At 39.2% G+C, this 23346-nt stretch overlaps 1 protein-coding gene across 1 annotated transcript in view; it reads left to right on the forward strand.

Annotated features, from left to right (window-relative positions):
• TTC27 (tetratricopeptide repeat domain 27) overlaps positions 1-23346 on the forward strand; it is a 197595-nt gene that overhangs the window by 27030 nt on the left and 147219 nt on the right. Inside the window, exons 6-9 of the mRNA XM_003926820.2 lie at positions 5131-5295; positions 8531-8664; positions 12399-12511; positions 16911-16977. Of these exons, the coding sequence (XP_003926869.1) occupies positions 5131-5295; positions 8531-8664; positions 12399-12511; positions 16911-16977 (479 nt within the window). The remainder of the gene's footprint in view (positions 1-5130; positions 5296-8530; positions 8665-12398; positions 12512-16910; positions 16978-23346) is intronic.

A 23346-nucleotide genomic window follows, 5' to 3' on the forward strand; every position in this document is an offset into this window, starting at 1 on the left:
TAGCTGTAGGTAGTTTTGCCAGATTATAGGTGATAAAGTAGATTGGGCTTTTGTAGCATCAGCTCTGCACCTTTATCCTTCTCCTGACAACTTCTTTGTATCCCCTACAAGCTTGTGTTTACATCCTGGCATTGCCACTTAATGAGATGACTAATCAGTAAGCTGAGCTAAATTTTTTTTTTAATTTAAGAATTTTTTTTTTTTGAGACAGTTTCACTCTTCTTTTGCTCAGTCTGGAGTGCAATGGGGCTATTTCGGCTCACTGTAACCTCCACCTTCCAGGTTCAAGTAGTTCTGCCTCAGCCTCCCAAGTAGATGACATTACAGGTGTGTGCCACCACGCCCAGCTAATTTTGTATTTTTAGTGGTCTTTAAGCCATCTTGAGTTAATTTTTGTATAAGATGTAAGGAAGGGGTCCAGTTTCAGTTTTCTGCATATGGCTAGCCAGTTTTCTCAACATCGTTTACTAAATAGGGAATCCTTTCCCCATTGCTTGTGTTTGTGAAGTTTGTGAAAGATCAGATGGTCGTAGATGTGCAGTGTTATTTCTGAAGCCTCTGTTCTGTTTCATTGGTCTATAGATCTGCTTTGGTACCAGCACCATGCTGTTTTGGTTTTTGTAGCCTTGTGGTAACCAGCATGATATAGTCAGGTAGCAGTATGCCTCCAGCTTTGTGCTTTTTGCTTAGGATTTTCTTGGCTATATGGGCCTTTTTTTTTTTTTTTGGTTCCATATGAATTTTAAAGTAGTTTTTTCAAATTCTGGGAAGGAAGTCAATGTTGGCTTGATGGGGAGAGCACTGAATCTATAAATTACTTTGGGTAGTATGACCTTTTTCACGATATTGATTCTTCCTATCCATGAGCATGGAATGTTTTTCCATTTGTTTGTGTCCTCTCTTATCTCCTTGAGCAGTGGTTTGTAGTCTTCCTTGAAGAGGTCCTTCACATCCCTTATAAGTTGTATTCCTAGGTATTTTATTCTCTTTGTAGCAATTGTGAATAGGAGTTCACTAATTATTTGGCTCTCCGTTTGGCTCTTACTGGTGTATAGGAATGCTTGTGATTTCTGCACATTGATTTTGTATCCTGAGACTTTGCTGAAGTTGCTTACCAGCTTAAGGAGATTTTGGGCTGAGACAATGGAGTTTCTAAATATGCAATCATGTCATCTACAAATAGAGATAATTTGACTTCCTCTCTTCCTATTTGAATACCCTTTATTTCTTTCTCTTACCTGATTACCCTGGCCAGAACTTCATACTGTTTTGAATAGGAGTGATGTGAGAGGGCATCCTTGTCTTGTGCTGGTTTTCAAAGGGAATGCTTCCAGTTTTTGCCCATTCAGTATGATATTGGCTGTGGGTTTGTCATAAATGGCTCTTATTATTTTGTGATATGTTCCATCAATATCTAGTTTATTGAGAGTTGTTAGCATGAAGGGATGTTGAATTTTATCGAAGGCCTTTTTGGCATCTATTGAGATAATCATGTGGTTTTTGTCATTGGTTCTGTTTTGTCATGGATTACATTTACTGATTTGTATATGTTGAACCAGCCTTGCATCCCAGAGATGAAGCCCACTTGATCCTGGTGGATAAGCTTTTTGATGTGCTACTGGATTTGTTTGCCAGTATTTTATTGAGGATTTTTGCATTGATGTTCATCAGGGATATTGGACTGAAATTTTCTTTTTTTATTGTGTCTCTGCCAGGTTTTGGCATCAGGATGATACTGACCTCATAAAATGAGTTAGGGAGGAGTCCCTCTTTTTTTATTGTTTGGAATAGTTTCAGAAGAAATAGTACCAGCTTCTCTTTGTACCTCTGGTAGAATTTGGTTGTGAATCCATCTGGTCCTGGACCTTTTTTAGTTGTTGGTTATTAATTATCTCCTTAGTTTCAGGACTTGTTATTGGTCTATTTATTCAGGGATTCAACTTCTTCCTGGTTTAGTCTTGGGAGGGTGTATGTGTCCAGGAATTTATCCATTTCTTCTAGATTTTCTAGTTTATTTGCATAGAGGTGTTCATACAAACTATCTGATGATAGTTTGTATTTTTGTGGGGTCAGTGGTAATACCTCCTTTGACATTTTTTATTGTGTCTATTTGATTCTTCTCTTTTATTCTTCATTAGTCTGGCTAGCAGTTTATCTGTTTTGTTAAATCTTTTCAGAAAAACCAGCCCTGGATTCACTGATTTTTTTTTTTGAAAGGTTTCTTTTGTGTCTGTCTCCTTCAGTTCTGTTCTGATCTTAGTTATTTCTTGTCTTTTGCTAGCATTTGAATTTGTTTGCTTTTGCTTCCCTAGTTATTTTAATTGTGATGTTAGGTTGTCGATTTTAGATTTTTCCTGCTTTCTCCTGTGGGCATTTAGTGCTATAAATTTCCCTCTAAACACTTACTTTAGCTGTGTCCCAGAGATTCTGGTACATTGTGTCTTTGTTCTCATTGGTTTCAAAGAACTTACTTATTTCTCCCTTAATTTCATTATTTACCCAGTAGTCAATCAGGAGCAGGTTATTCAGTTTCCACGTAGTTGTGTGGTTTTGAGTGAGTTTCTTAACCCCGAGTTCTAACTAGATTGCCCTGTGGTCTGACAGACTGTTAGGGTTTTCGTTCTTCTGCATTTGCTGAATATCCTGAAGAGTGTTTTCCAACCTGGTTTCATTCTCCCCATCACTTTCAGGTACACCAATTAAATGTAGGTTTGGTCTTTTCACATAGTCCCATATTTCTTGTAGGCTTTATTCATTCCTTTTCATTCTTTTTTCTCTAATCTTGTCTTCACACTTTATTTTATTAAGTTGATCTTGAATCTCTGTTATTTTTTTCTTCTGATTGATCGATTCAGCTATTGATACTTGTGTATGCTTCATGAAGTTCTCATGCTGTGTTTTTCAGCTCTATCAGGTCATTTATGTTCTCTAAACTGGTTATTCTAGTTAGCTATTTCTCTAACCTTATTTCAGGGTTCTTAGCTTCCTTGCATTGGGTTAGAACATGCTCCTTTAGCTTGGAAGAGTTTATTATCCACATTCTGAAGCCTACTCTGTCAATTTGTCAAACTCATTCTCCCTCTAGTTTTATTCCTTTGCTGGCGAAGAGTTGTGAGAAGAGGAGAAGAGGCGTTCTGGTTTTTGGAATATTCAGCCTTTTTGCATTGGTTTTTCCTCATCTTTGTGGATTTATCTACCTTTGGTGTTTGATGTTCGTGATTTTCAGATGGGGTTTCTGTGTGTATCACCTTTTTGTTGATGTTGATGCTATTCCTTTCTGTTTGTTAGATTTCCTTCCAACAGGTCTGCTGGAATTTGCTAGAGGTCCACTCCAGCCACTGCTTGCCTGGGTATCACCAGCAGGGTCTGCAGAACAGCAAAGATTGCTGCCTGTTCCTTCCTCTGGAAGCTTCATCTCAGAGGAGCACCTGCCAGATGCCAGCTGGAGGTCTCCTGTATGAGGTGTCTGTTGACCCCTGTTAGGAGGTGTCTCCCAGTCAGGAGGCACGGGGGTCAGGGACCCACTTGAGGAGGCAGTCTGTCCCTTAGCAGAGCTCAATCACTGTGCTGGGACATCTGCTGCTCTCTTCGGAGCTGGAAGGCAGGAACATTTAGTCTGCTGAAGCTGCGCCCATAGCCGCCCCTTCCCCCAGGTGCTCTGTCCCAGGGAGATGGGAATGTGATCTATAAGCCCCTGACTGGGGCTGCTGCCTCTCTTTTAAAGATGCCCTGCCCAGAGAAGAGGAATCTAGAGAGGCAGTCTGGCTACAGTGGCTTTGCCGAGCTGCAGTGGGCTCTGCCCAGTTCGAACTTCCCTGTGGCTTTGTTTATACTGTGAGGGGAAAATTCCCTACTCAAGCCTCAGTAATGGTGAATGTGCCTCCCCACAGCAAGCTCAAGCATCCCAGGTCAACTTCAGACTGCTGTGCTGGCAGTGAGAATTTCAAGCCAGTGGATCTTAGCTTGCTGGGCTCCATGGGATGCGATCTGCTGAGCTGGACCACTTGGCTTCCTGGCTTCAGCCCCTTTCCAGTGAAGTGAATGGTTCTGTCTTGCTGGTGTTCCAGGTGTCACTGGGGTAGGAAAAGGAACTCCTGTAGCTAGCTTGGTATCTGCCCAAATGGCTGCCCAGTTTTGTGCTTGAAACTCAGGGCCCTGGTGGTGTAGGCACTGGAGGGAATCTGGTTTGTGGGTTGCAAAGACTGTGGGAAAAGCGTAGTATCTAGGCCAGAATGCACAGTTCCTTAGAGCACACTCCTTCATGGCTTCCCTTGGCTAGGGGAGGGAATTCCCCTACCCCTTGGGCTTACCAGGTAAGCTGATGCCCCACCCTGCTTCTGCTCTCCCTCCGTGGACTGCACTCACTGTGTGACCAATCCCAATGAGATGAGCCAGGTACCTCAGTTGGAAATGCATAAATCATCATCTTTTGCGTTGATCGCTGGGAGCTGCAGGCCAAAGCTATTCCTCTTCAGCCATCTTGCCAGCCACCCCCCACCATTTTTTTTTTTTATGGCATGATTAAGACAAGAGAAAGAGCAGGGTTATGAATCATGTATCCCGGTATTGTGTGGAAGAAAGAAGAAAATGTACATAATGTCCTTAGCTCATGTCTGGAGCATGTAAGTGTTCAGAGAATGCTAGCTGGTAACTATTAATGTTCCTGTATTCCTCATGCCCTACGTTTAAAATTATTTAAGAACAGAGAGGGCTGGGCGCGGTGGCTCAAGCCTGTAATCCCAGCACTTTGGGAGGCCGAGGCGGGTGGATCATGAGGTCAAGAGATCGAGACCATCCTGGTCAACATGGTGAAACCCCGTCTCTACTAAAATTACAAAAAAATTAGCTGGGCGTGGTGGTGCATGCCTGTAATCCCAGCTACTCAGGAGGCTGAGGCAGGAGAATTGCCTGAACCCAGGAGGCGGAGGTTGCGGTGAGCCGAGATCGCGCCACTGCACTCCAGCCTGGGCAACAAGAGCGAAACTCCGTCTCAAAAAAAAAAAAAAAAAAAAAAAAAAAAGAACAGAGACTATGTATTATATCCTTTATATATTATAGACTAAATATTTTACACATTAATATATTTTTATTCTCACTGTAGTTTTTAATGTTTTCTCTTTTGTCTTGCAGTGATGAAACTACAGAATCTGTTTGTAGATGATTCAGGTCGATATTTGGCTATTCAGTTCCATCTGGAGTGTGCATATGTGTTTTTATATTATTATGAGTACAGAAAAGCAAAAGATCAGTTGAATATTGCTAAGGACATCAGCCAACTACAAATTGATTTGACTGGTAAGACTTTTATTTTTTGTGTATAATTGATTTTATTTTTATGATAAAACTATATACATTGGCAGTTTGAATTGTGTGCTGGTATTTGATTTTCTATATTCTATTTGCTTTACAAAAATAAACTTTAAAGCTTTTATTTACAAATTTATAGTTTAGAATACATTTGAAATGATATATTGTCTTCATTCCTAGAGTTTCCCATTTATTGTGCTCATCTAGTTAAACGTGTTAGTAGTAGATAGCAGCCAGGCAGTATACAAATACACTTTTGAGCCTTTGGGGATGGGCGCATAGAAGCCTTTCCTGACCCAGTTTGGCCTCTCTGCATTGCCCTTTCTTGTAAATACCCACCTGTTGTTTCCATCTTGCTTTTTTTTTTTTTAAGATGGAGTCTAGATCTGTCACCCAGGCTGCAAGCCATGGCACGTTCTCGGCACACTGCAATCTCGGCCTCCCAGGTTTGAGTGATTGAGTGATTCTCCTGCCTCAGCCTCTTGAATAGCTGAGATTGCAAGTGCCTGCCACCATATTTGGCTAAATTTTTTTTATTTTTATTTTTACTAGAGATGGGGTTTCACCATGTTGACCACGCTGGGTTTGAACTCCTGACCTCAAGTGATCCACCTGCCTCCCTTCCAAAATTCTAGGATTACAGGCATGAGCCACCTCACCCAGCTGCCTTTTTTTTTTTGAGGGTGGAGGGTTGGGAGGAGGGAGTTTTGCTCTTGTTGCCCAGTTTGGTGTGCAATGGCATGACATTGGCTCACTGAAACCTCTGCCTCCCAGTTTCAAGTGATTCTCCTGCCTCAGCCTCCTGAGTAGCTGGGATTACAGATGCCCGCCACCATGCCCAGCTAATTTTTTTGTATTTTTAGTAGAGACGGGGTTTCACCATGCTGGCCAGGCTAGTCTTGAACTCCTGACCTCACGTGATCCAACTGCCTTGGCCTCCTAAAGTATTGCAATTACAGGCCTGAGCCATCATTCCTGGCCCATCTTGGATTTTTAAAAATATATTATTATTTGTGTGTGTGTGTTTTGATACGGAGTCTTGCTCTTTCTCCCAGGCTGGAGTGCAGTGGCGCGATCTCAGCTCACTGCAACCTCCGCCTCCTGGGTTCAAGCAATTCTCCTCCCTCAGTCTGCTGAGTAGCTAGGATTATAGGTGTGTATCACTACACCTGGCTAATTTTTGTATTTTTAGTAGAGACGGAGTTTCACCATGTTGGCCAGGCTGGTCTCAAACCCCTGACCTTGTGATCCCCCTACCTCGGCCTCTCAAAGTGCTGGGATTACAGGTGTGTGTCCCTGCACCCAACCATCATTTTGCATTCTTTACAAGCAACAATTTTTGACTATTTTGTTTACTTGATGTTTCTTCACTGGCTTAATTGATGTTTCTTCAATGCATTAGAACATTGTCTGGCATACGGTAGGCACTCAGTCAATATGTGTTGAACACATGAATGAACTACAGAATTTCTCCTTAGACCACTGTGTTTCTTCTGAATACCAGATAGGAAGCATTGCTTTCTTTGTATGTATTGCTGTATCCCTAATGCCTCACAATATAATTTACACTGAATATTAAGTAAATTAGTGGAAATCAGATATCATCAATTGATCATACCATTTATACCTGTTAAACCTGGGTTGAACATTCCAGGATATGATTACCTATTTTTAGGTGTTGAAATGATTGAACCTGTGCATCCTCCCTAGGCTAGGCCTAGATTATCTCTAAGGCCTGTTCTGAGCCCCCACATTCTGTGCTTCTTATTGAACTAATTCTATCAGTAAAATCCTTGAGATATATTATGAATAAATGTGATTTTGTGGGCTGGTTTAGGATCTTAGCTACCTTTTGTTACACTGTGTGTGTAGGGGTAAAATTGTTTAATATCCAGCTTATAAGCTTTGGAACAATGGCCGTGTATGAATTGGAACAGTGGCCATGTATAAGTTGTCTGTATACAAAAATATATGTAAGACAACTTGTGAGGTTAGTTTCAGAAGTTATGTTTTTAAATATTTTGATCCTTTGAGGCTTTTTTGGGACTATTAATGTCATAGTACTTAATTGTTGGTATATTTACTAGGTAGTTCTTCATACTTTGTTTTCCAAGTTAGGGGTGAAGAACTTAGAAATACAAATGTGACCTTCACAAATATGAGAATCAGGTTTGTTTTTTTTTTCCCCCACTCATCTGTAGCCTTACTATAAAACATAAGCTGTGGCCGGGCGTGGTGGCTCACACCTGTAATCCCAGCATTTTGGGAGGTGGAGGTGGGCAGATCAGGAGATGGAGACCAAAATACAAAGATTAGCTGGGCATGGTCGCGCGTGCCTGTAACCCCAGCTACTAGGACTCTGAGGCAGGAGAATCACTGGAACCAGGGAGTCAGAGGTTGCATTGAGCTGAGATTGTGCCACTGCACTTCAGCCTGGTGACAGAGCAAGACTCCATCTCAAAAAAAGAAAAAGAAAAAAAGAGTAAGTTGTGTTGAACAATTTCAGTGGCTATCTTTAGCATAGCATGTTTAAAAGGTTAATGTATAACCTAGAGCCAGCCAGACTTATCACAGGATAAAATCCAGACTTCCTAGACTGGTCTCTGCAATCAAGGGTCTTTGTAATCTGACTTTGCCCAGAGAATGGATGTTGGAACTTTTCCTTCTTTTAAAGTGGTTTGAAACCAGCTATTCTGTAGCAAGTTATTTCAGAGACATAATGAAAATATTTTGGCCTTACATGAAGTTAGATAGTGTAATAAACTGTTGATTTAGAACCAGAAGACTCTGACTTTAAGCTCTGGTTCTGATAAGAAGACCTGTGATCATGAACACGTGACTGTATTCCTTAGAACCTTTGTTTTTGTCATCTGTGAAAAAGAGATAATAATAGTTCTACCTACAACAGTCAAGGGTGTGTGTGTGTGTGTGTGTGTGTGTGTGTGTGTGTGTGTGTGTATGTGTTTTAAGAGTGGTAGTTTGATGCAAAAATTAATATGTGGAATCTAGTGACAGAAATCCTTGATTTGAGTCCTGGCACCAGAGCTTATTGGCTTTCTAATTTTATAAGTCATTTAAAACCTGAGGCTGGGGCTCAAGATTTTCTTATGTGAAATGGAGAAAACACTTTTAAACTCTAAAGCACTCTGAAAATATTACTCTTCATAATTGTACAGTAGGTCTGATTGGGAAGTCAGTAGATATAATTTTATTGTTTTTTCAGGTGCTTTGGGAAAAAGAACACGGTTCCAGGAAAATTATGTGGCACAACTGATTCTAGATGTAAGAAGAGAAGGGGATGTCCTTTCAAATTGTGAATTCACTCCAGCACCCACTCCTCAGGAACATTTAACCAAGGCAAGTAGGATTATAAGTTATTAAATTCAATTAATACCTGAGTCTAACAATTTCAGTAGGTGGGTACCATAGAAACACTGAGTGGGTTGGGGAGATTTTTCATTTTATTCTTTCTTGAGCCTTTTCAGAGTAGCTGGGGCAGGAAGAACCAGTGTTTAAACCTTTTTTTCCCTAACCTGTATATAGAGATAAATACTGCTTTTCTTCTATGATTCAAAAACTATGAATTAATAATGCAGTTAGTTATGTATTACCCCTCTTGAAGAAATACAAAAGGCAGACTGAGTAGAGACCAATTTTTCTAGCTGCTATCATATTTGTCTCCTTATGCTTGTCTTCTCTGGCTATTTTTAAACATTCAGAGAATTGGAATCTCTTAGGCTTTTTCTAAATATAAAAACAGATGATCAGAATTCCTTTTCACCAATTTTGTGATCTCCCTTTTGTTGCACTGTCATTAGTCAGTGGTGGTTGCCTTAGTATCTTTATTTGACATGTCTAATGAATTCTCTTCTTTAGTTTGAATTATGACTCTTGGTTAGTTAACCTAATTATCGTCCACTCCAGCTGCTTCCATGAAGGCCTTTAGTATTAATGCATGTATTTTCTGATCCCATAAATCCCCAACTACTTGTTTTTTTTTTTTTTTTTTTTTTTTTTTTGAGATGGTGTCTCCCTCTGCCACCCAGGCTGGAGTGCAGTGGCCCAATCTCAGCTCACTGCAACCTCACCTCCTGGGTTCAAGCGATTCCCTTGCCTCAGCCTCCTGAATAGCTGGGACTATAGAAGCACGCCATCATGCCTGGCTAATTTTTATATTTTTAGGAGAGACAGGGTTTCGCCATTTTTGCCTGGCTGGTCTTGAACTCCTGACCTCAGTTGTTCCACTTGCCTCGGCCTCCCAAAGTGCTGAGATTACAGGGATGAGCCACTATGCCCAGCCTGTCAACTACATTTTTGATTGTCCTTTGGTTGATTTTGCTGTCTTTAAAGCCTATGTGTTACTATTCTTCATTTCAGAGCCTATAAGCACATTTACCTTGGGTATGCTAAACACTAAAATTCTCTTCTGTGCTGAGAATAATGCCAAGGGAAGGGACTCGAGATGGGTAAGAAGTGTAGCAGCAGTTGTTAATCCTAGGGAAGGCCTTAGATGAGATATTGCCTATTCCTGGGACTGCTCCAAGTACCCTGTTGTTTCCTTTTGTGATAACTTTAGTGAGGAGCAGCTGTTGATTCTAAAAGTAGAATGAAGAAAGAAAGGGAGAGAGGTCAAAACTCAGGGAAAAGACCGTGCAGGGTGCACTCTATACTACCTGAAGTATGTAGAGTCATGCCTGAACCAGTATGCGTACTGCTAGGGCTGATGCTGGTGAGGAAACTGTGCTCTCTCCCTCATTTCCTCCTTATATGTACTAGACTCTCCTCCTTAAGCTTTTTGATATCACCTAAGCCTGTCTCTAAGCCTTAGATTAGCTGTCATAAGCTGGATTTTTAGGCCATAACACAGCATCTATGGAAAGATATTTAATTGTACAATCCAAGCATTTTATTTAGTAATCTATTATTATTATTATTATTATTATTATTTTGAGTCAGAGTCTTACTCTTTTTGCTTAGGCTCGAGTGTAGTGGCACAGTCTCGGCCCATTGCAACCTTCGCCTCATAGTTTTAGAGCTATTTACCTGCCTCAGCCTCCCAAGTAGCTGGGATTACAGGCACACACTACCATGCTCAGCCAATTTTTGTATTTTTAGTAGAGATGGGGTTTCACTATGCTGGCCAGGCTGGTCTCGAACTCCTGACTTAAAGTGATCTGCCCACCTTGGTCTCTCAAAATGCTGGAATTACAGGAATGAGCCACCACGATTGGCCTGTTTGTTGTATTTTTATTTATTTTTATTTATTATTATTTTTAATTTATTGTTGAGACAGAGTCTCACTCTGTCACCCAGGCTGGAGTGCAGTGGCACAATCTCATTCACTGCAACCTCTGCCTCCCGGATTCAAGTGATTCTTCAGCCTCAGCCTCCCAGGTATCTGGGATTACATGCTAATTTATGTATTTTTTTAGTAGATATGGAATTTTATCACGTTGACCAGGCTGGTCTCAAACTCCTGACCTCAAGTGATCTGCCCACCTTGACCTCCCAAAGTGTTGGGATTACAGGCATGAGCCACCATGACCAGTGTGTTTGTTGTTTTTTTAATGTGGAGTTCTCCTAGAGAAAATTATCTCTCAATGATTGGCTTGGCATGATCATGTCTGTAATCTCACCACTTTGGGAGGCCAAGGTTTATAGATCTTTGAGGTCAGGAGTTTGATACTAGCCTGACCAACATGGTGAAACCCTGTCTCTACTAAAAATACAGAATTAGCTAGGCATCATGGCATGTGCCTATAATCCCAGCTACCTGGGAGGCTGAGGGAGGAGAATCACTTGAACTTGGGAAGTGGAGGTTGCAGTGAGCTGAGATCCCACCGTTGCACTCCAGCCTGGGCAACAAGAGCGAAACTCCCATTTCTAAAAAAAGTAAAAAATTATCTCCTGGTGATAAATAGGATAGGATGACTATTATGAGAAATACATGAAAATGACGTACAATTTAATACAGAATTTAATCTTTTTTTGCTTGCTTGTTTTGTTTTTCTTTCTTTCCTTTTTTTTTTTTTTTTTTTAAATGGAGGTGAGGTTTCACTATATTGCCCAGGTTTGTTCCAAACTCCTGGGCTCAAGCAGTCCTCTTGGCTTGGCCTCCCAAAGTGCTGGGATTAAACATGTAGCACATGTTACAGGGTTAATATGGTTAACATTTTACATGTGACTATTAGAAAATTCTTCAGAATTATTATATTTTATTTATTTTTATTTTTCAAATGGAGTCTTGCTCTATCATCCAGGCTGGAGTGTAGTGGCGCAATCTTGGGTCACTGCAACCTCTGCCTCCCAGCTTCAAGTGATTCTCCTGCCTCAGCCTCCCTAGTAGGTGGGATTACAGACATGCGCCACCAGGCTGGGCTAATTTTTATATTTTTAGTAGAGGTGGGGTTTCAGCATATTGGTCAGACTGATCTTGAACTCCTGACCTCATGACCCACTCACCTTGGCCTCCCAAAGTGCTGGGATTACAGGCATGGGCCACTGTGCCTGGCCTATTTATTTTATTTTAAAATTTTTACCTATTTATCTACTTAGAGGCCAGATTTTGAGACTAGCTAAATTTTGTATTTTTGTTAGAGATGGTGTTTCAGGCTGGTCTCGAACTTCTAGGCTCAAGCCAGCCACTTGCCTCAGTCTCCCAAATCCAGTTTTAAATCCTGATGCTGTCACATATGTTGTATGTGATCTTGGATTAGCTTTAAGTATCTGATTCTTTGTTTTTTCATCAATAAATGGGGATAGAAATGCCTATTGTCTATGATTATTGTGAGGATGAATTTGAAAACTGTCACATTGTCTGCAGAGGGGTTTTTCTTTATTTGGCTCAATCAACGATAGCTGTTATTCCCTATTATTGTCATTGTTAGTGTATTCTTGAGGTATAGATGGCACATCTTCCATTTCTGCAAGGTAAATTGTTTCCAGATATGCGTTTCACAAGAAACAGCCTATTGGCCATATGTAAACAAGGTCAGTTAACTTTATCCTCTCTAGCAATTTATTACATGCTATTCTTTTAAGTGAATAAAATTTAATACTTGGTCTAAGAATTTTCTTTTGTATTCCACTAGAATCTTGAGCTCAATGATGACACCGTTCTGAATGAGATAAAGTTAGCAGATTGTGAACAGTTTCAGATGCCTGATCTGTGTGCTGAAGAGCTCGCTATTATCCTTGGAATCTGGTAAGTTGATGACTGACTTGGCTACTTTGAACACCTTGCATATTGATTCTCTTATCTGTGGAGAATCTTCTTTCAAGGAGGTTCAAGAGTTCTGGATGAACAAGTAATTTTGTAGTGCTTATGAAGAAGATTGAAGAGGAAATACTTGGAGATCCAATTAAAGGATTAGAGATTATGAATGTCCTGTGAGTTGGTGTGTATATTCTTCTGTTTCCTTTATAAGCATAATTTATTTGATGAGTGTTAGCTAAGAATAGATTTTTTTTTTTTTTTTTTTTTTTTTTGAGACAGAGTCTTACTCTGTCGCCTAGGCTGGAGTGCAGTGGTGCGACCTTGACTCACTGTAACCTCCATCTCTCAGGTTCAAGCAATTATCCTGCTCAGCCTCCCCAGTAGCTGGGACTACAGGTGCGCGCCACAATGCCTAGCTAATTTTTATATTTTTAGTAGAGATAGGGTTTCACCACATTGGCCAGGATGGTCTCGATCTCTTGACCTTGTGATCTGCCCGCCTTAGCCTCCCAAAGTGCTGGGATTACAGGCGTGCACCACCGTGCCAGGCCAGAATAGATTCTTAATAAAATATTAAATAAAGATAAGTGAGAATGACTATTTTGAGCTTTGAGGATATTTACATTTCAGAGTATATAGGCTGCACTCCAGCCTGGGTGACAGAGAGAAACTGTCTCAAAACAAGAAATGAAATTTATTGAAAGGTACTTTTAGATTAAATGAATATCCCGTTTGTCATCAAGAGATTTATTAATTTTCAGAATAGAATCCCTCACAAAGCTATAATATTGATACCAGTTAAATTAGTAATAGGCAATTTAAGAAAGGAGCATTTGAAAAAAATCTTGTTCTTTTAATTCAATAGAACTCACCCTTTAGTGTTCACATCATAGCATTTTCCCTTGTATGTGTACCAGTAGGTTTTCATTTATATAAAAGTTGAATTCAGTTCTACAGTTCCTTTTTTTTCCATTTTTTTTCTTCTCTGCACTAGCATGCAGTTCCTTTTTATTTGTTTAAAATGGATCACACGTAGAGTTCTGTTTCTAAATCCAAAGCATTTTTTTCTGTAACGTTACTGATTCCAGTGACAGAATTTATGTTTACTGCATAAAAAAACTACTTGTTCAATCCATAACAATACTTAGCATATTAATAATATGATTAGCAACCATTTATAAACAATACTATGTGCTGGGCATTATACCATGTACTTTCACATTAACCCTCATTAATAGTCTAACAACACTTGGGGTTGTTATTTTCTTAATTCTTCAGGTAGGAAAACAAAGTTCAAATGGCCAAATGACTTGTTCAGAATTACAGAGTAGCAGTTAGGATTTGAATCTAAGTTTTACTAACCCCAGATTCTGAGTTCTTCTTTATGTTACTTAAAAAAAATGTTATTTTGGCAAATTCATAATTGTCATCTCATCAGGAAATTAAGCTATGTCAAATAAATGTATTCCCAGGCATTCTGTCAACTGAACTATAGCTATATTGAGGTAAACTTTACAGTTAAGAGATGACTAGAAACCCAGAAAATGATCATCTTTGAATACTTGTTTTTCCCAAAGTATGATCTTAGTGGAATTTCAATATAAAGGGCAGATAAAAGCACAAAATTGATTTCACAGACAGTTTAAATCTTCATTGTTTGGTAGAAACCACTTAGTTATTTTCTGTATCTTGGTGCATCTGATGCAGTTTTATAAAGCTTTGGCTTAGAATATTAATGAGTTCATGATTTGCATGAACTAAGTTACTTTGTGGTTTTTAAATAGTGATTTTCTTAATGCTGCGTGATCTCTGTCTGATTCCCATGGTTGCTAACCCCTGTGAAGAGGTGACTTGGACATTGTGTTAGGCTGGGTTGGTTTGGAAAGGAGACTTAGAGAAGTGAATTCTTTTTTTTTGAGACAAATTTTCTATCTTGTTGCCCAGGCTGGAGTGCAATGGCACAATCTTGGCTCACTGCAACCTCCGACTCCCAGGTTCAAGTGATTCTCTTGCCTCAGCCTCCCAGTAGCTGGATTACAGGTGCCTGCCACCACTCTCAGCTAATTTTTGTATTTTTTGTAGAGACAAGGTTTCACCATGTTGGCCAAGCCGGGCTAAAATTCCTGACTTCAGGTGATCGAACTGCTTTGGCCTCCCAAAGTGCTAGGATTACGGGTGTGAGCCACCTGTCTAGCCTGAGGAGGTGAATTCTTATAGGTCATAGATGGGCACAACAGTGGGGTTAACTTCAGGTTCCTTCTCTAGACTCTTGCTGTTCACTGGCCTCCTGCTTGAGTTGGATTTTTACCTGAAGACCAAATGCTGGAACTTGCCCCACTTCTCTTATACCTCATTCTGCCTGACTGCTTGTATGCATTCGTGTGTGTGTGTTGTATATGTTTTAAATAAAATTGTTTCATACTTCTTTCCTCCTCCATTCATTGATTTTTTTCTTTTCCAACAATAAAAATCAGTTCATTTAAAAATTATTACATAAACATTTTATGGTCATTATAAAATCCTTAAATTCTATTGAAAATTGTAAGGACATGTTACTATTTTATAAGACAGTGTTTTCTTTTTATTAATACATGGAATATTTATATACATTAAAAAATTTGTTAATATGTGGAATATTTAGAATTATATTCCATATACATTATATGTCCATATGTATTTCATATATTATAATTATATGTGGAGTATTTACCATATTCCATATATTAAAAATATTTAATATTCCATAGGCAATATACAAGAGAATTTATGTAATACATAAATGTAAGTTATGTAGTATAATAAAATGAACCCTGGTGAAAGCACCACCCAATTTAAGAACTAGAAGATGACAAATGGCATTAGCCCAGCCTGTGTGCTTCCTCTGCATATCATCCTCCTGCCTCTCCTCAAAAGATAACTGTTATCCTGAATCTTGTGTTTGTCATTTTCTTGCCTCTTAAAAATTTTTTTAAATTTCAGGTTTTGTATCCTTATAAGTCATTTGCTTCAATTTGCTTGTTTTTGAACTTTATAAAAGTGATATCTTATAATAAATGTATACTCCTCTGTGATTTGCTTGTTTTCTCTCATTATTGTATTCCTGTGATTTATGTTACATGTAGGTGCAATTTACTTTGCAGTATAGCATTCTGTTGGATGAATACACCACAATTTGTCATTTTCCTTTAGGACATTGGGATTGTTTCCAGATTTTTTCTATTATACAGAATATTACTGTGGATATTTATGTATCTCATTCACAATATATCTGTTTAAGAATTCCTCTGGGCTCTATATCTAGGATGGAAGTACTGAGTTGAGAATATATCAGTGTTCAAAAAGATAGTGCCAAATTGTTTCCTAAATGAATACTAATTATATAATTGATCCTGGATCAGCAAGATCTAAGAATGTCTATTGTTCCGACTCCTTTACAGCTGTTATACAAATATTTTCATTTTTTGGCATGAGTTTAATAAAAAAACTTGGTGTCATAATCTTTTCATTTTCTTTATAAGTGACACATATTGTATTTCTTTTTTGCCTAGGAGGATAAATTTTATTGGCTGCACAGTGGCACATGCTTGTAATCCCAACACTTTGGGAGGCTGAGGCAGGCAATCACTTGAGCCCAGGAGTTGAAGACCAGCCTGGGCAACATAGTGAAACTCCATCTCTACAAAATATACAAAAATTAGCTGGGAATGGTAGCATATGCCTATAGTCCCAGTTACTCAGGAGGCTGAGCTGGGAGGATTCCTTGAACTTAGGAGGTGAAGGTTGCAATGAGCCAAGATAGTGCCACTGCACTCCAGCCTGAGTGACAGAGTGAGCTCTGTCTAAAAAAAAAAAAAGAAAAAGATAAATTATGTTGACGTTTAGTACACCAACCACATTTTATTTGTAAGCATTTTATTTTATTTTATTTTTTGACAGAGTTTAGCTCTTGTTGCCCAGACTAGAGTTCAATGGTATGATTTGGGTTCACTGCAACCTCTGCCTCCCAGGTTCAAGTGATTCTCCTGCCTCAGCCTCCAAAGTAGCTCAGATCACAGGCATACGCCACCACACCCAACTAATTTTCTTGTATTTTTAGTAGACACGGGGTTTCTCCATGTTGGTCAGACTGATGTTGAACTCCTGACCTCAGGTGATCTGCCCACCTCAGCCTCCCAAAGTGCTGGGATTACAGGTGTGAGCCACCGCACCTGGCCCAGCATTTTATTTTTGTACTTATCTTTGACAAACTCTGTATTTGTATATAATACCATGATTTAATATCTGCTTTCTAATATGTAAAATATAGAAGTTTACTTTGCTTTTTAAAAATTTCAATAGCTACAACATACATCTTATAATTAACTTACCTTTTTTTCTTAATTTAAAGCACAAATTTTCAAAGGAATAACCCAGTGCATAAATTAACTGAAGAGGAGCTTCTGGCATTTACATCAGTGAGTTATGTCTTATTCTCTTACATTTCATTTTTTTCCTTGTAAATTATTTCCTCTGGTATGGTCTTGCCTTAGATTGCTTATGTTGAAACACTGCCACCTAAGGAAATAAAGGGGAGAAAAATCTTACCAGTTTAGTTTCTAGGTCATGTGTCTCTTGCTGCTGATTTAAGAGTCTGCAACTCTTATGCCTAAAACTGAGGGCTCTGTTTACATGTGGTCATCATGAAAAAGAGAGCTGGGAGCAGGACCAGGAGACCCTGGGTTAGAGAGGTTTCAAGTGCATGGTGTGCTCATCAGTATTCAACAGTATAGAGCAGTCAGGAAAGAAATGTGGACAGAGAATTGGAGTGGACAATTAGGAGTGCATTGCTTACTTCTAGGACAGTTTCAGTGGACTATCCGGACAGTTACCTCATTACAGAGAATTCTGGAGGAATATGGTGTAAGGAAATAAAGTTAATAGAGAGACCACAGTTGGAGAAGAATGGCAGTGAAAAGGAAAGATGAAGTAATAGATATTTGAGGATTTTAGATCAAGAAGGGCTTTTAAAAAGAGAAAAGTAATAGACGAAGGGGTCAGTCAGTATTTTGGCTTTATGGATAAAGGAAGATACATATGTTCTTTAATAAATACAAGTTGCTTAAGATACAGCATTTTTTCAAAGGCATTTTTATTATCTCAGTTGGGAATCCAGTTAGAATTCTGATGTTTTCTTCCTTTGTTATTTTTCAGACAAGGCAAAAGAAAATTCTTTTACTGGGTAGAAGGAAAATCTAGATTGTGGCTGGGGGAGGTGGCTCATGCCTGTAATCCCAGCACTTTCGGGAGGCCAAGGTGGGTAAATCACTTGAGGTCAGGAGTTTGGACCGGCCTGGCCAACATAGTGAAACCCTGTCTTTACCAAAAATACAAAAATTAGCTGGGTGTGGTGGCATATGCCTGTAACCTCAGCTACTCTGGAGGCTGAGAGGAATTGCCTCAACACAGAAGGTGGAGGTTGCAGTGAGCCGCCACTGCACTTCAGCCTGCGTGACAGAGAGCGAGACTCCGCCTCAAAAACAAACAAAACAAAACAAAACAGCTAGCTTATTTTGTACTGTAACATGAATTTTTCACATTACTATTTCCTACAGACCCTCTTGGAACTGGTTAGATGTTAGTCGTTTGAGTCCTCTGGTTGTGTGTTTTATTTTCCCACTTCAGTGTTCTCAGAAATCTTTGGTGTGTATTGTCATATTAAGTGTGTTTTAGATAACTGTGGAAATGCTCCTCATTATTCATTGCATGTGCTATAAAGAAATCGACTCTACTAAAAATACAAAAAATTAGCTGGGCATGGTGGCACGTGCCTGTAATCCCAGCTACTCAGGAGGCTGAGGCAGGAGAATTGCCTGAACCCAGGAGGCGGAGTTTGTGGTGAGCCGAGATCACGCCATTGCACTCCAGCCTGGGTAACAAGAGCGAAACTGAGTCTCAAAAAAAAAAAAAAAAAAAAGAAATTGACAAAGTGTGAAACATTTTAAAGGGCATATAAAAGCATGGACTTTTCATTTATTCATTTAGCTAATATATATCTATTAAATAATATATACGGGCATTGTACCAGTCATTGGGAGATACAGCAGTAAACAAAGCCTTGTCTCTTCTGGAGTTTACATCAAATACAGAATAGACAAAGAGAGAACCAGCTATTTCACAGAAGTGCTGAGGAGAAATATAAAGCAGGTTAAGAAACTAAGAATGGGATGGGCGAAGCTGTTTTAGACAAGGTGGTCAGCGAAGGTCTCAGTGGAAAGGTGACATTGAACATACATCTGTATGAAACAAAGGATGGGGAAAGGGTAGGGAAGGTCTGGAATGTCTGTGAACTTGAGTCAGGGTAGGGACTGGATGGGGACAAGTGTCTAGGTGATAAATGGTGACCTGGATGCTTGGGGTTTCTCTGATGATGGAAGTAAACAGGATGTGGCATATGACAGGAAATGTTCCTGCTGGCCAGTAGAAACAGTTTCTTGGGATTGGTCTCATAAACACTTTATTGCAGCATATATATTAACACAGTTATCCTGAAAGACACTAACACACTCTTTTTGCATTCAAAGTTAATTTTTTAGCATTTCTTGTATGTGTGGTTCGTGGGGGGAGGTCCTTTCTTTAAAACTTTGCCTTTCTTTAACCTAGTCTCATTCCTTTGTACTGTGAGATACCTGTGAGGTAATTAACTCTAGTAACTTCTGATGATGGGTAACTCATCACTCCTAGCTTGCAATGAAGGTCATAAATTCAGGTTTTATACTTTTCTCCTCAGGGCTTTATGCTGTGTAATTTTTCTGCTGACCTCCCACCTCTTCCAAGTCAGAACTGTCTGGAGGATTTATCTCTCTTTGGAGGAAAGTTGTTTGATTACAGTGATGCACAGTGCTAGGCCTATCTCTTCTAAAGAGAAGAGTTAATACCAAGCAAATCTTTAATTGATGAGAAGTAGGGCAAGAAACTTGTATGTGAGGAGGGATTTTAAGAGCCCCGCACATACTCTGGGCTTTGCACTGTCCCCCACCCACCCCGACCTTTTTTTAATCCCTAATGAAACATACAAAATATACCAGAAAAACCTGTCAGCCCTTGTCATCTCTTCCTTTCATCTATCAGTCCTTCCTCCTGTCCCTTCTTTGTGCCTGATACCAAGTAGATAAGATGGAATAAAAGTGGTCCCTGGTTTCAGTGAAGAAAGGAACTTTATTTAAATCTATGTAACTCCAAAAGAGTACAAACAGCCCCTGACGTACAATAGTTTGACAATTTTTTGAATTTGCATTGGTGTGCAAATGATATTCAAGTAAAAATCATACTTTGAATACCCATTCAACCATTCTGTTTTTCACTTTCAGTACAGTAGTCAGTAAATTACATAAGATGTTCAGCAGTTTTTTATAAAATAGGCTCCATGTTAGATGATGTTGTCCAACTGTAGGCTAACATAAGTGTTCTGAACACATTTAAGGCAGGCTAGGTTAAGCTATGATGTTTGGTAGGACAGGTGTTATTAAATGCGTTTTGACTTAGGACATTTCCAACTCATGATGGATTTATCAGAATGTAACTCCATCATATATTGAGGAGCATTTGTATTTGAAACAAGAGGGACCACTGTTAGTTGCTACCCCACTTCTGAACTCTTTTGTCTGTGCCTCTCTTTTTGCAAGGTTCATATTTTTGCTTATATTATAATTATTTACATATATATGTTTTTTCCTTATAAGACTATAAACTGAGTTTTGGAGACTGGGCTCTGTTCTTTTCTATGCTCTCTACAAGGCCCATGACAGTGCTTCAGTGCTTTAGTTACAGTTGTTGCCAATAAATGTATGAAGAATGAGAAAATGAATGAAATATATGTCCTTCACCCTGGAATAGGATTGCTTTCTATTCAAGAGCTGCATCACTTCACTTAGTTCCATAATTTAGGTAGTACTACATGATATTAGGAATAACCATCTGTTTTCATCTTTCGCTTCTGTAAAATGGGGTAAAGAGTAAAATGCCTCTATCCCAACACAGAAGACTTTATTTGAGGATCATATTGCAGAACATCTATGAAAGTACTCCAGAGCAGGTAGAGGCTGGTACACTCATAGCATTGAGTGATGCTCGTTTGTAGTAGAGAATTTCTGTTTTCAAGCAGGCTAAATAGATAAGGCGGGAAGAGAGAGGAAAGAAACAACACAGTTTTTCCTGCTGGGCAATGCTTTCCCTGCTCTGGCAGCTGCTTGGTGGCCTGGGAATAGGGTTTTGAACTATTGAGGCTACAAGATGTCTTCCTCTGTTGATATAAGAGCGAGTATAGTAGAAGTCTTTTTTTTTGAAATGGAGTTTTGCTGGAGTGCAATGGCATGATCTCAACTCACTGCAACCTGGGTTCAAGCAATTCTGCCTCAGCCTCCCAAGTAGCTGGGACTACAGGCATGGGCCACCACACCTGGCTAATTTTTGTATTTTTAGTAGAGATGGGGTTTCACCATATTGGCCAGGCTGGTCTTGAACTCCTGAGCTCAGGTGATCCATCCACCCAGCCTCCCAAAGTGCTTGGATTATAGGCATGAACAACTGTGTCTGGCCAATAGAAGTCTTAATACTCCTGCCAGAAGCTTGCAAGCACTTGGAGAGATAGGGACAGTGGTTATTTGGTGTTGGGTAAATATTTATTGAATAAGCAAAAGTTTTGGTGAACTGTCCCAAAGTTTACTAGAATGATGGTGAAATCCCTTTTTTGGAGAAATTTTTGCCAGTGTTTTTATTTTGGTGCAGTATGTTGAAATAGATATGAAATATGCTGGGAAAATGTTTTAATTCAGCAAAATCAGAAACTTGTCCTAGGAGGAATAGCTTTACTTGTTTAAGATTGCTGTTAGGTAGTACAGTCTGAGATACTATATCTGCATGTTTCAGGAAAGCTGAGTCATAGTAAAAATACCCCATATTGTTTTAGAGAGCCATTTATGTTGTATTGTGTTGATAATTTAAAATTAGCTGTGTTATCTACGTTATTTCCCTTCAGATGAGCCAAGTCAGTGACATTCAGTAGTTTTTAATTTCCTTTCATTGTTGAAAATGGGAACAATTTAGTTAATTCATACAGGTGTTTCAGTTTTCCTTGGCAAAAGGTTTGTTTAAGTTGGGCGTGGTGGCTCACGGCTATAATCCCAGCACTTTGGGAGGTCTAAGCAGATCACGAGGTCAGGAGTTTGAGACCAGCGTGACCAACATGGTGAAACCTCATCTCTACTAAAAACACAAAAATTAGCCGAGCGTGGTGGCACACGCCTGTAATTCCACCTACTCAGGAGGCTGAGGCAGGAGAGAATAGCTTGAACTGGGGAGGTGGAGGTTGCAGTGAGCCGAGATTGAGCCAGTGCACTCCAGCCTGGGTGACGGAGTGAGACTTGGAATTGGGGGCTGGGTAGGGGAAGGTTTGTTTAACTGTGAATTGATAATGACATCTTGCTTTCTGACTCTGCCTGAAGCCTCAAGATCACTGTAAATGAAAGAAGAAAAAAGATCTTTGGAAGTTACACATTTTATTTTATGTATTTTCTTTTTCTGCTATTGACTTTAAAGCTACTTAATAAATACTTATTTATGAACATAGCATAGTTTGCTAATCTGTTTTACAGATTAAAATAATTACCTATTTTTTTTCTAGTGAATACTCATTTCTTAATTGTAATTTATTAAGATAGGCAATATAACTGTTAGTGGTTATACTTCTGATAGTTTGTTACTACAGTCACTTACTTCAGAATTTTCTCACAGTATAGAGGAACAAGCACAGTGAGCTTTAAGCAAAAGAAAACAAAACCATACTTACACATGTCATAGTCAACCAGGTGAAAATAAAACGTAAAGAGAATGTCTTGACAGCAACCAAAAAAAAAAAAAAAAAAAAAAAAAACCCCACATTAAATAAGAGGAAACAACAACTGTAAATACCTTCACCTTCTCATTGGACATTAATTTCTCTGCTCCTCTGCCTTTTCCTTTTTTCTTTTCTTTTTCTTTTTTTTTTTTTTTGAGATGGAGTCTTGCTCTGTGCCCCAGGGTGGAGTGTGGTGGCATGATCTTGGCTCATGGCAACCTCTGCCTCCCAGTTCAAGTGATTCTCCTGCCTCAGCCACCTGAGTAGCTGGGATTACAGGCAGATACCACCACTCCCAGCTAATTTTTGTATTTTTAGTAGTGTCAGGGTTTTACCATGTTGGCCAGGCTGGTCTCAAACTCCTGAGGTGATCTGCACTTCTTGGCCTCCCAAAGTGCTAGAGTTACAGGTATGAGCCACCGTGCCCAGCCTGCCTTTTCCTTAAGTTCTCTTCCAAATTAGAAATAATCTGGGGCCCGATGGCTTTTTTTTTGTCCTCTACAGTTAGCTGTGTCTTGAGGTTAATGCTTATTAGAATTTCCCTTCCAGTAAACTATTACTGGACTTGAATTCCCATTGTCAACAACTGTAACACTGGATAAAATATATGAAACAGTAATATATAAAAAGGCTAATATGTCATGACCAAATTGTGTTCACCCCAGGCATACAAAATTGGTTTAATATGAAACAACACAATTCACCTTTTTAATAGAACAAAAGGGAAAACCAAATAATTATCTTAATAGAAACAGAAAAGCCTTTGACAAAATTCAACACCTTTTCATTATAAAACTCTTAGTAAACTAGTAATAGAAGAGAATCACTGATGAAGTGCATCACACTAAAATTATTGATGAAAAGTAGTCTTTCCTCCCTAAGTTCGGAAAAAAGGGAGGATTGTGTGCTTTCTTCACTTCTCTTCTCATTGAATTAGAAATCCCAGTAGTGC

Source organism: Saimiri boliviensis, chromosome 1 (genome assembly GCF_048565385.1).
Source record: "Saimiri boliviensis isolate mSaiBol1 chromosome 1, mSaiBol1.pri, whole genome shotgun sequence".
In the NCBI taxonomy this organism is placed as follows: Eukaryota; Metazoa; Chordata; class Mammalia; order Primates; family Cebidae; genus Saimiri; species Saimiri boliviensis.